Source organism: Poecile atricapillus, chromosome Z (assembly GCF_030490865.1).
Source record: "Poecile atricapillus isolate bPoeAtr1 chromosome Z, bPoeAtr1.hap1, whole genome shotgun sequence".
NCBI classification, from domain to species: domain Eukaryota; kingdom Metazoa; phylum Chordata; class Aves; order Passeriformes; family Paridae; genus Poecile; species Poecile atricapillus.
Genome location: NC_081289.1, coordinates 98,563,960 through 98,581,755, shown reverse-complemented (window position 1 = coordinate 98,581,755; position 17,796 = coordinate 98,563,960). Strand labels below are relative to the sequence as shown.

Below are 17,796 nucleotides of genomic sequence, written 5' to 3'. Positions count from 1 at the left end.
CCAGATGTCTTTCTGACCCAGGGTGGCATTATAGAGTTGACAGGGAAGACAGAAAAAGTTTTAGTAGAAGCAGGCACAGAAGAAATATAGATTTCAAGCTATTTTGTCTTAAATAAAAAAATATGTATTTGTCCTGGAAAGACTAGGAAATGATTTACAGAGGAGTTTTATAGGAGAGTGGAAAAAACCCCCTGAGTTTTTCAGAGTGGTAAGTACCAAGCTTCATAGGTATCATAAAGTCTCCTTCTGGTTTATTTTTATTACAGCTTTTTCTGGTTCTTGTGTTTACGTTTTTCAGAAAGAAGGAAAATGTGAAGTCTTAAATGCCCTAGAATCCTTGGGAAAGGAGAAGTCACTTTGCTCTCAGGAGGTTTCTGAGAGTCCAAGTTGTAAGTCCCCCAAAACATTTTCAAGATCAGAGGATGGTGAACCGGAGTTCTGTCTACCTGAAATTAGCCAAGACGATATTTCTACTACTATTGCAGGGTAAGGGCTTAGCTACTTTTCATTCTTGACTGTAACAATGAAAGAATTTCACAAGGAAATCACTGTGCCAATGGATTGCCATCTCGCAAACATAATCTAATGAAAATACTGCACAAAATTTCCATTCTCATAGTTTAACACTAGTGATACTGCAATTTCAGCAGCTTCTACGCTAAGCATGACATTAATGAGCATTCACTTTATAACTGTTCCATCATCTGAAAGACTGGGTTCATTTCATGTAAGCAGGGAAATACGAGTTTGCTTATCAGAGAAACCATATGAAAATTGCTTTGGTTTTATAGCAACAAGTAGTGAGTAAGTTAATACCTTCAGTGAGTTAGTCAATTCTGTTGTTGGAAGTATTTAGAAGACTGGTTCTTCCAACTTTTTGCTGGAACTTGTCATTTGTTATTTAAACTCAGCTGAACTTTTAGTTCACAGGATTTTTCTTAAAAACTCAGTGATTTTGAACGTAATACTGATGGACCTGTGTTTGTATTTGTAATATGTGTTTGTACTCAGTTTTGGATTTTTTCTGTCTTAATTTTACATTGATGACAAAAACAGCACTCAAGAACATCAACAAGCACCTCTTCCACCTATCCAGCTGGCACGGAACAAGAGATACAAGCCAAACTTGGTAAGAGCTGTTGGAAAGAAGGAGTTACAAATACCAGTAAATGAGAGGAAGAAAAAGCCTGAAGCAGAGCAAAAAGATGAGCCTGACAATACTGTCATGGTAAGCCTTAATAAGAGTAAGGCTTTGCCTTAAAAGTTGGTTTGAAGTGCATGTTCATTTTTATGAAGTTAAATGAAAACACTGAAGTTGCATTGCCTGAAGCTGAGACAATATATTAAATGAAAAAAAAATTCCCAAACCCTGGTAAGCCGAGGTATTGTAGGTTTGCAATCAGTGAGGTCTACAACTTGAAGTATTAATTACTTTATTTACAAAGGATCTGCTGTTGATTGGATTGCTTGATAGGAAAAAGTTATGCACATTTATACAAACTCTAGAATAAAAATGCATAAAAATTAAGGTTTTTTTCTTATTTCATCTTTCCTGTTTGGATGAATCAAGTCTGTGTTGAGCAATCTAGTATAATGGCTCAAGTGAAAGCAGAGGACACCTATTTTTATGAAAAAAAAAAGGATTTTTTTAGTTTAATAAGCTTTAACTGGCATCACTACAGTACCTGATACTCCTCTATTTCATACGAGTAACTGACACTGTGATCCCCACAGACACTTCATTAGGGACTGTAAAAGGTGTGGAAATCCTTGAAAGCCATTTACAGTGTGATGTGTTCCTCGTAACCGTTTTGTGGGTTGCACATGAATCATGTCATGGATGCAGGGATATTTGTGTATACTTGTAGATTTGGAATAATAAATAATAAACAGCTAAATAACAGTAATAGTAATAGCAATAGTAATAGCAACAGTAATAATAATAATAATAATAATAATAATAATAGTAGTAGTAATAAACAGCCAGACTTTGTGAGAGTGACTGATGATTTAGAGTGCTTATACTTGGTCTTGTTCTTGAGTGTATGAAAAGTACTTGTGTCCTGCATTAATCTCTCACCTCCCTTCAGTGGCACAGTCAGCTCACCCCTAGCTGAGATAGTTCCTTGTGGTTCAGCTTTGGCTACTCTAGACCTGTGGCATGTGAACCATGTTCATGCATCTGCTCTGTACTGGGCACATTTGTAGAAGCAGAGTAAGTCTGATGCTTCTCTTTACTAATCAAGCTGTCAAAGGCCTGAAGTGGTGAAGGATATGTTTGAGTGGCTTCTTTGTGAAACCAGTGTGGCAAATACAGATGTAGAGCTTATTAGGCATTCTGGATCTTGAGGCTATGTTACTGTGGCTTGGGTGTGTCTGTCCTGCCCTCTGCAGTGTCCAGTTTTCAAAGGTTTTCCATTTGCCGAAGTATCTTGTTTCCACAGTGCTTCATGTGTTAGGGAATTGATTGAATACTAAATAGACAAATGTTTCCCATAATGCTTGGGTGCACATAGTATTTAAAATCCTAACTCTAGGTATCCCAGGAGTATGAAGACTTCTGTTCCTTTTTGCATATAAATTTAATTATGATAACATGATTCTTACTTTTATTCCAATTGAGAAAATAGCATAGTTTCTATTTTTGTATATAAATTATATGTCTGTTTTAAAAGCTTACATACTTCTATTTTTCTTCATACTTCTTTTACTGTAAATTAAAGGGTGAAAATGAAGCTGTATTGTGTCAAGCGAATGTATTGAACAAAGAGGAACAGGAACAAGAGGTGCCTCAAGTGTTCTCTGTTTCTGAAACCTCAGTGTCTGAACAAAGCAGGTGAGGTTTGAGTTTAGCAAAATTGTCTTTGAAAAGCTTTTCTCTGTGCATAATGAGAGACATCTTTGCAAATGTCAGTTCTTCTGTTCCTTGTCTTTTGTCTTTCTACAGTATTACATTTTCAGTGCCTACAAACAGCTTCTTCCAGGGTTTTCAGAGCACATTTCTTTTAGCTGCACTCATGTCATTTTTTATCTCGTACATACTTGATCTGTATGAGCTCATAGCTCTTCTTGACCAAGATTTCTTATTACCGGGTCTGTATTTGCACAATTAGCAATCAAGCATATGAGATACGTAAGATACAAATCTTGCAAAATGTCGGAGTTGATTTTCATTGATCCATCCATGTGCTCTTCTATTTTACTGCCTCTTAAATAAAAAGTGTTAAAATAAGATCTTAAGTGTGTGTTAGACTGCTGATACTTTGACATTGGTCTGGTTAGCAACACAACTTGTTTTTTTATGTTAAAAATGCCTTGGCAAAGACATTTTGTTATTTCTCCTCCAAAGTTAACCATAAATAAGAAATAGATTTGAAAATATAATTTTATTGATTTTAAATAAAGCAGTTTGTTAATCTCTTGTATAAGTGTTCATTCAAAATTTAAATGCAGAAGTGCTTTTTTACTCTCCCAGCCAAAGTAAAGTGTGTTTTTTCTGTTTCTGTTTTTTTTTTTGCTTTAAATTCACCAGTACTGAAAAATTTACCTCCCAAGAAGGCAAGCTGAGTGCTCTGAAACCAGGACAATTCATAAGGATTGATTCTCTGAAAACTAGACGAAACCTAGAAAGAACATACAGCAAAAAAGGATCTCCAGTAGTACAAAAACTTTCTGTCCCAGATGAAGAAGAAATGAATCAAGGAGAGAATCTGCTTGTGGCAGATGAATCTGAAAACCCTCTCTCCTCAAAAGTGAGATTCTCTTCATATATTTCTGACTATACTTTCTGATGCTTAGTACCACACTAGCTGTTTTTAAGACATCTATATAAGCTGCATTCATGCAAATAAATGCATGAATTAATTTCAGCATAGTAAGAATTTTTGTTCAGTATTTGCATGCAATTACAGGGTTTTCCAAAATCCTGTTAGTGACACATTGACAAGACATATAAAGACTTCACTTGAACTTTGACATTTCAGTCATATTCATGATACATGAAACCTGCGTGCTGTATTTCTGCATGCTGGGTTTCTTCAGAGCTCCTTGGGGGCTTCTCGTGAAGGACTGTATTGGTTAAAGTATCTGTTTTTATTAGCTAAATGCCTTCTTAGAGTAATAAGGAACTATGATGGTGCCATAGACTACTTGGAAGTTTTTAAATGAAGTTTCATCTCAGATTAACAACTTCATCATAATTTGCAGTACTTTATTCTACAGGTGATATATTTTGTGCTAATATTATTGTTGTTTTTTTTCTCAAATCAAAGGATGACATGGAGGTATTGCTTGTGGGAAATTTGTCTGAGAATGACAATCTAGACATAAATTCGAGAACCATGACATCAGGAACGCTTTGTTCTTCTAAAAAATCACCAAACTGCAACAGCAAAAGAGAGCAAGAAGAGCGTTTGTCTACAGATGCTATAGGAAGCATTCAGGATACCACAGAAAGGTAAAGTTACCTGCTGGCAAAGCAAAAATCTCTCATTTTGGTTTCAGCTGGGATAGAGTTTATTTTCTTCTTAGTAGCTGGTACACTGCTGCATTTTGGATTCAATATGAGAATAGCATTGATAACACACTGACATTTTAGTTGTTGTTGAGCAGCTTACCTGACTTGAGGACTTTTCAGTGTCTCATGGTATGCCAGTGAGCAGGTGCACAAGCAGCTGAGAGGGAGCACAGCAGAACAGCTGATCTCAACTGGCCAAAAGGATGTTCCATACCATGGAACATCATGCTCAGTCTATAAACTGGAGGGACCTGGCCAGGTACTGCTGAACACTGCTTGGGGACAGGCTGGCCATCAGTCAGCAAGCAGTGAGCACTTGTGCATCACTTGTTCTCCTTGCATTTTATTCTCCTGTCTGTGTGTCTGCCTCTCCTTTTCATTATTTTATATTCTACTTTTTTTTGATTATTAAACTGTTCTTATCCAAACCTACAAAGTTTACCTTTTCTTTCCAATTCTCCTCCTCCTTGGGGTTTGGGAATGACTGACTGCATGGCACTTGTCAGCTGGGGTTAAGCCGTGACAGTACTTCAAAAATTTTGTGCATTTGTCCAGTTGTTTTCATACAGCACTTGCTTTGGAAGCACAGGCTCTGAGCTGTATTAGTTGTTACCTACCATGTGCTGTGAAAGTCACTAGGTGGCATTCTTAAGTAATATAAGAGTTTTTAACAGGATTAGGGAATTTTTTTCAAGGCTGTCTTCCTTTTTAGAAGGTACTTCATGGGTGAGAGTAGAAGCAAGTAATCAGGGTTTAGCTGTCTAAATTTCTCACTAATAAATTATTGGGGTACAGTGCACCATGAATGTGTACCAAAGACTGAGCAGTGCCATTCGCACTCCTTTGTAATTGAGAAGTGGCAAGAAGACAGCAAGCTCATTTTATGTTTCTGTAAGATAAATTCTGAGTACCTTCAATTTTTCTTTCTAGTAGGAGAACTTCCTGTAATGATGCTTAAAATATATGTGCAGTATGAGGCAAATAGTGCCACTTACATGTGACAGCTCTGGGCTGTGTTATAAGCTACCTTTTGTTCAGTCTTCACTTACACATAGCAGCCCCAAATCAATTTATTTTACAATTTTGCTGTTTCCTGAAATTAACTTCTGGTTTGCATCTGTCTCTGAAACTCTAAAATTCTCTAAAATCTCTTCCATGAATTACGTTGAAATCATCTCCCAGAGTCTTTGTACTAACAAGGCAAGGGCTTTACTTGACCATCTTCTTGTCTTCTATGATGGTGGACTTTGACAGATTCACAGAATGGTTGAGGGTGGAAGGGTCTGCTAGAAGTCTTCTGGTCAAACCTCCCAGTCAGGGCAGCTGAAGCTGGTTGCCCCGTACCGTGTCCAGACAGCTTTTGAATCTTGCCAAGGATGGAGACTCCACAGTCTCTCTGGGCCACCTGTGCCAGTGCTTGATAACGCCAACAGTGAAACAGGATTTTCTGGTGCTCGAAGGAACCTCCTGTCTTGCATTGCTTACCCATTGTCTCTTGTCCTGTCACTGGGCACCCCTGGAAAGAGCCTGGCTCTGTCCTGTTTGCACCCTTGCCTTGGATTTTTGTGGAACTGTTGAAGAGATCCCCCTGAGCCTTCTCTCCAGGCTGAACAGTTCCTGTGCTCCCTCAGGAGCTTTTGTCATAGCATGTTTCCACTCTTTCACCATCTGGGTGACCCTTTGAGGGGCTGTCCCTATTGTGCCCAGGGCTCTCCTACCAGGGAGCCCAGAACTGGTCAGTCTTCCAGGTGTGGCTTCATCAGTGCTGACCAAGGGGCAAGGATCTGTCCCTTGGCCTGCTGGCAACACTTCTCCTGCTGCAGCCCAGGTCACCATTAGCTGTTTGTCCAGCCACAGCACCTTCGTGGTTCGTGTTCGACTCGGAGACCACCAGGACAGCCGGGTTCTTCTCTGCAAAGCTGCTTTCCATCTGGGTGGCTTGCAGCATGTCCTGGTGCCTTGGGTTGCTCCTCCCTTGGTGCAGAACTTTGCATCTCCCCCTGCTGAATGAACTTCCTGAGGTTCCCATTAGCCCATTTCTCTGACCTCTACAGGTCCCTCTGGAGGCCAGTGTAACCTTTGGGTGGTGTTTTAGCAATTCCTTCTAGATCTGGTTTACCTGTAGACTTGCTGAGGTTACACCCTGCTCCATTATCTAGATCATTTGTGGAGATACTGGGCAGGAGTTGATTCAGTATTCACCAGTGGGGCACACTGCTGGTTGTTGGTCTGCAGCTGGACTTCATGTCACTGGTCACAAACCTCAGAACCTGACAACTCAGTTTGATTTTAGTGCACTTTCAGTCCATACTTCATCAGCTCCCTTATTATCAGTGTGTTAGAAGAAACAGTGTTCAACAGTGTTAAAAGCCTTACTGGAGTCCAGGCAGACACTATTTACTGCTCTCCCTTCATTTACAGAGCCAGTAATTTCATTAAAAGATGCTACCAAGTTGACTAAGCATAACTTCCCCATTACAAATCTATGCTGACTAGTCCAAGTTAACTTGTTTTTCAAGTGTCTATAAGTAGTTTCCAGCCTTAGTTATTCCATCACGGTCCTAGGGACTGAGATAAGGCTGACTAAACTGTATTCTGGATTACTCTTACCCCCTTTTTCTCAAGTCATGAGTTTAGAAGGCAAGATTTCTGTCTTACTGATCTGAGTGTGTTTGAACAGATGTAAGAATTGTATCCTTTTTGAAAGCACTAGAACCTTGAGCACTGGAATTAGTGAATATAATGTTCCTATGACTGCTTAATTTTGGAGATCTGTGTTGGTATAGCTGACACTTTCCAATCTATCTGATTTAATGTTGTTTTCCTTCCAAAAATCTTTCCCAAAAGTAATCAGGAAGATCTACTGCTGCAGATGAATTATCTCCTTTATCCAGTGGGTTTTTTTCTTTTTTTCTTTTTTTTTTACATGTAAAGCAAATAAAAATTCAAAACACAAGTTCATTTCTAGCTAAAAGTACTAAATATCTGATAGTAAGCTAAGCTTATAGAGTGTACTTTGTAGCTCTTTAGACGTAAAAGCTGAAACATGTTTTTGTAGGTCTAATGATAAATTATGTTCTGGAGAAGAAAGTGAACAGAGAGCAAGGGAACCCTACTGGAACCCAAGGCCAGACCTAATGAGACTTACTAGGAAAAGAGACTATCCTGAAGATAGTGAAAACAAAGAAGAAGACAACACTGAGAGAAATGAACAAGAGCTTTTTGCATTATTAAAAACAGGTGTATCAGGGGTAAGTGCTGATCATGTATTTTGAGCCAGTTATACCTCAGTCCTTTTGCCCAAGTTCTTAGAAAGATAGCTGGCACAGAAATTCAGGATATGGCTGGAAAAGCCATAATATGTGATTATCTGTTTGTTTTTTTTTGTAATTCACGATTGGAAACCATATTGAACAAATGGAGTTAGAATTTAAAAACTGTGGAAATACTTAATATACTCTGATGTCTTAAGTTCTGTGGTTTATACGATCAGAAATTTGCATTATAATAAATACATGCTAACATTGTTAAAAAATAATTTACTGTTTGTTATTCACTGAACAGTGGAAAATTAGGCAGTTAACTAATTTCAGATATTACCTAAAATCTGTTAGTATACTTGGAAATGAAAATGAGTGTTAATATTAAGTTCAGACCTTAAATTTGGTCAGCAGACCTAACTTAGCCCAGACAAGTTCCATGTGTGTCTGATGCTGTGATAACTGAGTCAAATTTATCTGGTGTTCCCTATTTTCTATATGGATGACTAAAAACTTCCAGTTAACTTATTATTTTAGCCAAATATCTATAGTTGACAGAACTGTGGTTGCTGATGTTTGTCTCCCTATATGTTGAATAATATTTAAATACTTTTATATGAAGTATGATATTTTTTTCTTCCTACCTCGTTCCCAAGGTAGAAAAAAAAATCATTCCTGCAAATTGTTCTTTAAATTAATAGGTAATTTAAAAAAATGATTCATCTTTTCAGCTTCTAAAGAGTTGTTGCTTTTGATAAATTGAGCATGGTCTTGCTCTATTAACTACCAGCAGCACTGGGAATTCAAGTATCACAGATAATACCAGTTAATGATACCTCTGCTATAGAGCCTAAAATTAAAGACAATGAGGAAGAATATGCTAAATTATCAGAGATGACAGCTGTGCACATTCTCAAGATCCTCAAACTAAGTTCTTTAAGTCACCAAAACCAGTTACAGATGTTTGGCACTTAGTATGGTAATAATTATCTCCTCTGTTCAGCAAAATTCCAGTAATGAAGTGGAAGCTGGATCCTTCTCAGAAGCTACAAGGAAACACAGTTTTGCAGAGAATGTTGAAGTATCTTGTAAGAGGATCAGACAGGACATCATACTGCAGTCTCCAGGCATATCATCAGAGAGTGAGAGTCAAGTAGAGCAAGATAATGATTCTCAGCTTTCAACCTCAAAGGAAAAGCATTCAGACAATCTCACAAGGTAAAACAACTGTTTTGCTTTGTAAACCAAACTCAGTTGATTGATAATTATTTGCTATAGTTCTGCCATATGTTATGTGAGTGCCTGCAGCATGTCAGTTTTTGTGTCTTCCATTTGAACTTAGTAGATGTGTGCAGATACTCCTTTGTCTCTTGTTCTGCCTGTATTGTCATACAGTGAACACAGCCAGCACTCTCACCAATCCATCCCATGGTTTTAACAGAAATTCCTCATTTTATAGGGGAGGACTTGAGAGTATCCATATTTGGGGGCACAGGGATTGTGGGATTAACCTAAAAGAAACTTCGTGCTGTAAATGTCCTCTGCTGCCATTTGCTTCCACTCCCCACCAGTTTACCAAGGAGAATATCTGGGGGAGGAAGTCTGTCATTACTTTTGATACTCTAAGTGGTTGTGCCCATGATTTTGAGGAAGGAAACTGTAGGTAACTGATTATTGAAGAGAATGCTATCTGAGAAACCAAAGCAGATAAGTAATTGTCATCTAAGAGTTTGTAAAGTTTCAGTTTGTAAACAATAGTCTAATCAATTAAATAGTTTGGGGCTTCTTTAGCAAAAGACAACTGGAAGTGTTCCCATTACTTAAAAAGTATGTGATTTCCACATCTCTCAAAATTAAAATGGTTTCATACTTTTCTAATCAAAGAATTGTGTATCTTGCAAGTTAAACTGTGAAGATTTCCAACATCCTGAAACTGCTTAATACATATTTGCAATCAGTACTTTATGTACACAGGAAGAAATCAAATTTCTGATAAAATGCATATTTGTCACTATTAAGTTAAGTAAATAGTTTGCATTGTTGGTCACAACGATAACTTTTTTTTAAATTTGATTTATTTTGATTTGTAGTATCCCTCTCTTTGGAAGGTCTTGGATTTCATTGTTTTTATTCTGTACTTTAGAAGGCAGTTGAGGAGATCATCAAAACAGACAGCACTGCCAGAACATGTGTTGGAGCCAAGAACTTCTTCTGCCTCTGAATTTGGGGCTGATAGCAGTAAGAAGGGGAGTCAAAGGCAAGAAGCTAAACTGAGTGTTACCAGAGACAAAAGTTTGAAAACTACACAGAGAAGAAAATCTGGGAAGGAACCCAGAAGTTCAAAGATAACCTTTGTCACCCTCCGGGCTTCTCAGGACGAGGAGGAGGAGGAGGATGAGGAGGCAGATGACTTTGAGCTTGATGATGAAGATCAATGCTTTGCATCAGAGGAAGTAAACAAGGCTCCAGTGTTTGTTCCTATAGGTCTTCGATCTCTGAAACCAATCGTGCAGATACAGGAAACCATGGAGGAGGTATTGTGTAGTTGAGTTCTGCATATGTAATTTTATTCTGATTGTTTAAAAAGCTTTTATTCCGATTGTATCTCTGAGTATTTGGGTTTTATCCAAGTTCAAGTTAAGAATGGTGCTGAGAGCAGAAGGGATATTTCTTGGCACATATACTTGGTTTTGAACTTAACACTGCATCAGGTCTGCAGGGTACTCACCAGTTTGTTTATTGGGATTGGATATAGACCCAGACAGATGTTCATCCTTGTGTTTTGAGGCCCAAGATGGATAAAATGGAGCACTTCAATTTCATACTTCAATGTTAGGAAATGAGGGTATGAGGAAAATGTTTCTGTCTGTCATGTCCCCCTTGCCAAGAAACTTCTAACTGTCAGGTAGGCTGACTTGTCAGGTAGTAGCAGCCAGACATACACATCTGCTTGCTCACTCCATTTTCTTGTGTGACAAGGAGAAATTAGAAGGAGGGCAAGATTTCTCTATTGATATAAAGGCAGTTACATACATGAAGGAAAATCATCATGTAAATGTAAAGCAAAGTAAGGAATTTGTTTGCTGCTTTCCACTGTCAGGTTATTTCCTGGAAATCAGGTCCTCAGTCTGTTTACTTTGGAAGACAAATGCCCTAATCACAAATGGCCTCCCCTTCTCCCTCCTTTCCCTGAGATTTTATTGCTGACTGTCTGTATCTTGCAAGAATGATACAGAATTCCCCTTTTATCAGTTTGAGTCAGCTGTCCTAGATGTGTGCTCTCCTGACCTCTTGATTACCCCCGGCCTCCTTTCTGGGTAAAAGAATAGGAAAAAAACTTGTACACTATGCAGGAATAGCAAAAACACTGGCGTGTTACCAACACTTTTGTAATTAAAAGTCCGAAAGACAGCACTGTATGGGCTGGTATGAAGAAAGTTAACTTCATCCCAGCCATGTGCAGTACAATCTTCACCCTTTATTTCATACCATTTGTATCATGCCTAGGTCTTAACACTATCCAGTACAATACATTTTTCTATTTTTTTCCCCTGTCATAGCTACTTTCCATTCACTTCAGTGCTTTTTGCTTTCTAGTGGTTTTTTGCTTACTACTACTGCTAGTCCTCTTCCTCTCTTTGTCCACTGAAATCCTGCTTTTTATTGTTTCCTGAATTAATCACACTGTTTCTTTCTCCAGGTGAAACAGCAGAATAATTTAAAGCTCAGTCAAAAGACCAAGGGATCTCTAAAACAATAATGGGCAGCAAAGTTACTACATGGAAACTTTTGCTAAATCCTTGATTTCAGAGATGTGGAATATATATTATGTGTGGGGATTACAATCAAGTTGCCTAGTTTAACACTGAGGAGACATAAGTACTAATGAGGGATGTGCTTATGCACAGCTGTTGTAAAATTTAAACAGTTGAGTTGAAAGTCTGTGAAGTTGCAAGCTTTTGAGAGCAACCCAGACTGAGCAGTGTTTCTGGGAGACCTTCCCTGGAAATATTCTAAACTTTCTGTCAAATTTCAAGTCCTCATTTCTGAAAATGTCAAATGTCTGAAGTGCTCAGTGAAAATACAGTACTGAAGAAAATAAAAAAAATAGGTTAAATGGTGAGTGGGTGTGTTTCTATGTGTCTGCATGTCTATTCCCTATCTTGCTTTGGAAATAAGTCTAAACTGTTTTTTCATCCTGAAGACTTAAAAAGCAGAAAAAGACTAAAAACTAAGAAAACTCATTTGAGGTAAACAGTCACTATAAAAGATCTCAACTCCATAACTTAGTTTGGCGGAGAAATTAGTGACTAGAAACAAGGCCTTAGGTTGTCTGCTTCTACAGGTAGTAGTACCTGTTCTGCCTTCTGTTGATACCACTACTTACTTCTCAAATCAGAAGGTATGATTCTTGTGAAGGATCCCTGTAGATGTTGAACATCTGTCAAATGTGTGAGGTTTGTAAAATTTTGCATTAGACAGATTTTCTTTTGCATCTGATGAACTGAAATACTTGTAAAATTACTTTTACAGCTGGAAATACCTGTGAATATCCCAGATATGCAAGTGACTACTGATGCTGAAAGTCTTTCTTGTGCTTCAATGCAACCAGTAGTACAGGGGGAAGAAAAAGTAAGCACCTCAACAGCTGTAAGAATGTCTTTTGTTTATTTCATTGGTCATACAAAACTATTTCAGCAGTCTCTTGTTGCCATGTCTGAATGTAACTGTGTAGCTTATTAGACTGCTACGTGTCCCACACAGATGTGAGGCACAGCTGTGGGAAAACTACGTTAGTAAATATTGTTAGCCTTAAAACCAGGGTAACTTGTGGGCACGGAATTTACATGTAAGCATTAAATAAAAATCGTGGAGTCACTTTTTATAAAGAACTTTGATATTGTTTTTCCTTGTATTTAAGGAAACAGCCATACGTGAGAATCCAGATGTGGACAAAGGTAGATATGAAACCATCTTGCTCATGTATTTCCTGTTAACTCACTACTGATATATACATTTCCTCCTTTCTTAAAATGTGTTTCCAAATGTGTTTAATGTTTCAAAATGTGTTTCTTAAAATGTGTTTCCAAAGGTGCCACCATCTTGGCTGACAGGCTCAGCTGTGTCCTGCAGTGGGTCAGCTAGAACTGGCTGTGTCCAGGGCAGGCCCCTGCTGCCAAAACCTTGCCACCTGTATTCAGTACACCATTAAAGGCTGTCATGTTGCTGCTCAGTGTTTTAACAGCAGCTTGAATTTGCTGGATGAAAATGGCTGCTTGTCTGCAAGCATTTTGATCCATAAATAAGGTCAATCAAAAAAAATATGTACTTCATTGTATTGGTGGTAGTGTCAGATAATTTTTGAATGTGGGTAAGTGGATTTCTCGTTTATGTGCTTGTGACTTTTAATGTGTGTGAACAACTTCACAGGAATTAACGATGGAAGCACTGAAGCTGCTATGACTTTACTTGCAATGGGTGATCCAAATTTCCAGTTGAAAGCAAGCACTGAAGGTATGATCTGATTTATGGGACAAAGCCTTGCTCTCATGCTTTGTGGGTCTACCTAAGGAGGGATGGAGCAGAGGCTGCAAAGCTCTTCCAGATGCTCCTGCATAGCAGGAAGTCAAGAATCTTTTATGCTTTTAGTCCTGTTGCATTGTAACACATAGTGAGTCCAGCCAATGCAGGTTGGCTGGAAAGAGGCGGGCACCTTACTGAGTACTGCCAATTCTATCACAGCTAGGAAATTGTTTCTGTGATCTGTTTTGCAAAGCACATATTTGAATTGATTTGGGCACATAAACTGGACAAAAGAAAGGGATCGAACTTAAATGACTGTCACTTTCCGTGATCTTTTCAGACCTTCAATGTGACGTATAGCCTTTTCATTATAATTAGCTGCAACCTGAAATTACTTGGGATTTTTTTATTGATTTGGTGTGGCATTTATTATCTGCTTTCATTTGCTAAAAGTTAGTTTTTGTGTTCTTACTACAAAAAGCGTTCCCATAGGACTGTATTTATCTGGGATTTGAATCTGTGTCTTTGGAGAATACAAACTTTGTTAAATGAAGCTTGAAGTTATATAGCTTTATATACATGACAAACCTGAGTGTTTTAAATTAAGTTTTCCCATTCTGTTTATTGTTACAACCAGAACAGACACATATGTCACCTGCTCAAAATGACTTGGACACAGCTGATAGTGCTGTAATTCATGCCTACTCAAAAGAAAACAGAACTTCTAGTCAGTATTCACTTGCTTCAGCCGCTTCTATCAAGGAATTGCTGCCTTCTGAAGATGGAAGCAACATCAATGTAGAGCATCAAATCACTGGCACGAGAATAGGTGTAGATCAATATTCAGAGATGGCTGCTACTGATACCAGGTTAAGTTACTACTTCATTTTCTTTAGTAAGGGAGATTCTCTGGCACTGCTTACTTTTGCTAGGTTCTTTCAATCATTTTGATTGATTTGCAAGCAGTCTTGCTTTAGTAAAGGTTTCTCAGTTTATGTAATTTACTATGTAATCTGCAAAAACTCCTTTTGTCTCTTTATTACTACTTTCATGAAGTGTTTGTATATAATTTTTAGTATCTACTACTAGTTTTCTCTCATTAAATTAAGTTTACCCGGGGAAGGGGGGAGAAAAAATATGCAAATAATGTACTGGATCACTGTTAATTATCAAGCTCTTTTTGCAAAGTTCTCTGCAGCTAATCAGACCAAGGCAAATTGCTTAAGTGTCACTGCTGCTGTGGGGGTGTAGATCAAAGATTTAGAGCCAAGGGATAGCAAGAAACCAGTTTATAGTGCATCATTATGGTTTTTAGTGATTGATCTTTTATAACTTTGCATTTGTGAATTACAAGACAGCTTAATGGGACACTTTTCCAGATAAACATCTGCTGGTGGTTATGCATTATTTGAAATATTATTTAACTTCTTGATTGCTTGAACAAACTATGAGATTATACTCTGTGAAAAATCATCATCCAAGATGATTTATTTTGCCTCCAGGTTAATTACATTATCAAACCAGAACTTACTGCCATGTCATGTGTATTAGATTTCTGATCTTCTCTTGTTATGTAAATATTTCAATTTTTCTGTTTTTTTTTCTTTTTTAATTACTTAACAATAGAAACATATTAGTTTGCAGAATACCTGTCTGTTTCAATTCACAGATGATTTTTATTTTTTTTATCCTGTTGGATAGCTTTCTGTTTTCTCTGCCAGTTGCAGCCTACGTTTCAGGTCTTCATTATCTGATCTACCCCATATATCTTACGTCTTCTCTTTACTAACTATTAAAAATCAAGGACTCCATGGATGCCATTTCTCCTTTTACTTGCAGTGGTAGCTATTTGCCTGTGGTGAATAATATGAGACTGACAGGAGGTGGACACCTGGAGCCTGAGCCAGCCTCTGGAATATCAAGGTCCAATGAAAACATAATGCAGGAGATACTTACTGCAAATATGCTTGTGGAACAACTGGAACAAATTCAAACTGGTAAGCTTGTTTCTTATCCTAGGGCCCTGAAAATAGTTATTAAATAAATTTACATCTATTCATGAAATGAAACAAAGCTGAAAGTCTTCACTTTCTATTCATGTTCACAGATGATACATTGCCATTGTAACATAGGGGTACCCATTTGTGATACAGTTTTATACATAAGTATACCTTTTAGGATAAAATTAAATGAAATTTGAGTAACAGTTTTTTCCTGGAGGTATTGAATTACCTGGAAAGCACTTCAATTACTGGACTGCTAGAAAAATTAGACTGTAGAGAAATACAGTCTAATACAGTGTACTTTTTTCTATTGTTTCTGTGTTTTCCTTCCATTAAAAGTAGAAGAAGAGACAGAAAGAACTGCTTTTCTATTCTTAGGGCAGTTGCAGTAAAGGTGGTCTTCAAACTCTTAATTATCTTCATACCACTGGCAAAATAGGAAAGACAAGATAAGATGTGTTTATGTGCCTTAATTATATAAGACAAAAGTATACATGTGCACATTCATGTATATGTGTCTATATAAGCATCCTACAAAACTTATGAAAAAATATAAAAAATATATGCAAGATTATATGTAAAAAGTAATACAAATAAATATGTATATATACCCAGAGACTGAAAAGACATTATTTTAATTTTTTTTATTCTTATAAAACTTAGATCCTACAACCCTGAGGGGTAATGCAGAAATGCAGGTCAAACCAGAACCAATCAGACCAGCTGCAGATAATTCTTCAGTTCTTCATGAGTTTGCAACTGGAAGTATGGAACTCACCAAGCAAGTAGACAAAACTGAGAGGTAGGAAAACTCATCGTTTAATACTGGCTTTATTCCTACTGTCTATTAAAATATGCAGCTGAAGTTCAGGTGTAGTATGCGACTGTAATGGAAACAGTGTGCTCACAGACACTGTGTATATTTATACAGATAGTGTACAGTTTACATTTCAGGTTTTTCTCCCTTGCATGTTGTGCTACAGCTTTTGGAGACCGAACGTTAACTTCTTGTTCTCTACTTCAGAACTTAGTAATTACCTTGCTGCTTAATTGTCTTTCATGAAACTGCAAGGAAATGTTAAAGAGTTGATTCATTTAGAAATGTAATGAGCTTATAATAAGGCTTCCTGCTTGGTTGTACTTTCAGTAGGAATGTCTCCATTAGTGGAGTTAAAGAGGCTTTTCCCTGAAATTCTTCATTTGTTTGAAGACTATGCATTCTCTTTAGTACAATGATGTAGTTTTTAAACAGGTGCTTTGTTTCTCTGCAATTACATATGATTCATATTAAATACATTGTAACATAGAATTTAGTGTTTGCACACAGTATTTTCATTTGGTTTCAAATTAACTAGATATATACCTTGCAGAACAGAAAAGCAGATAAGAGATGCTTGTGGAAATTCAGGAGATCTAAGACATTTAAGTGCATCACCAAAACCTGAAAAATCACGCCTTGGACTAGAAGATTGTCCAAATCCAAGTTCCATGGATGAATTGTCTCAGCAAAGTCCTTGTACTCTTGAGCACCATATATGTACAGTCAACTTTACTCAGGTAAAGAACAAGAACTTAATTACAGTCCAGAAGTGCCCAGATTTTGAAATTAAGTAAAGAAAGACATTTTCAGTTCAAGTGTACTCACCAGTTCTAAAGTCCTGGTACTTAAGCTGGCAAATTGTCGCAGCATGTATGGTGCTAAGTTGCTGCTACCTTCTGAAAGTGTCTCCAATAGGAAGCGTTCGGGTAGGCGGGCACACAGCTACACATTCAAGCACAGCAGCCACGGATAGCTGGAGAAAACTGACAAGTGAAAAGACAAGAAGGGTCTTTGCATGGAGTTCCAGTGGGGATTATTACATCCACATGACAAAAGGGTCCAGGGACAAAGACAAAAGTATCCTGCGTGTCTAGGAATATATAGAGGTGTAAGGGGGTGGATCAGAGGGTCAGGCTCCAATAGGGATAAGACAAAGTGGTGCCTAGGCGGGGGTAGGGAGAGGGAGAACCAATGAGATAACAGGGAAGGGAGAACATTCTAGGGAAGGTACAAATAAGGTGAACAGAGGCAGAACTAGGATGATACCAACTTGGGCAACCAATGGAACATCAAACCTTAAGAACTATTTACATGTGTTTGCAAAGATTCGTGAGAGAGACGCCTCTCTTACCCCAGTCTCAGGAGGCACTAATTCTTATTTCCTTTCCAAGACTGGGTTATGGGGATTTTCTTTGCATTATGCCTTGGACATTTCCCTCCATGCCAACACTACACCAGGGTCCTGAGCAACTTGCTTTTTTAGCAGGGGTATATCCAAACAATCTTTCGGACAAATTTAATCCTTGCAAATTCTGTTTAGAACATTTCAGTAATAAGTGATACGCATTAGCAAAATTGTGAGGAATTTTTGAGAAGTCTTGATGGAAGAGGTTATCTAGGATTCATGTACCCATTCAGTGTGACCTCTTACTGTTCTATTTGTTGACATTTAAA

At 37.7% G+C, this 17,796-nt stretch overlaps 1 protein-coding gene across 1 annotated transcript in view; it reads left to right on the top strand.

Moving 5' to 3' along the window:
- BDP1 (B double prime 1, subunit of RNA polymerase III transcription initiation factor IIIB) overlaps positions 1-17,796 on the top strand; it is a 52,697-nt gene that overhangs the window by 24,173 nt on the left and 10,728 nt on the right. The window contains exons 21-35 of the mRNA XM_058864087.1: positions 299-486; positions 1,057-1,228; positions 2,724-2,836; positions 3,533-3,752; positions 4,272-4,456; positions 7,575-7,767; positions 8,780-8,994; positions 9,920-10,310; positions 12,310-12,408; positions 12,698-12,734; positions 13,207-13,290; positions 13,937-14,168; positions 15,139-15,296; positions 15,966-16,104; positions 16,673-16,859. Coding sequence (XP_058720070.1) covers positions 299-486; positions 1,057-1,228; positions 2,724-2,836; positions 3,533-3,752; positions 4,272-4,456; positions 7,575-7,767; positions 8,780-8,994; positions 9,920-10,310; positions 12,310-12,408; positions 12,698-12,734; positions 13,207-13,290; positions 13,937-14,168; positions 15,139-15,296; positions 15,966-16,104; positions 16,673-16,859 — 2,613 coding nt within the window. The remainder of the gene's footprint in view (positions 1-298; positions 487-1,056; positions 1,229-2,723; positions 2,837-3,532; positions 3,753-4,271; positions 4,457-7,574; positions 7,768-8,779; positions 8,995-9,919; positions 10,311-12,309; positions 12,409-12,697; positions 12,735-13,206; positions 13,291-13,936; positions 14,169-15,138; positions 15,297-15,965; positions 16,105-16,672; positions 16,860-17,796) is intronic.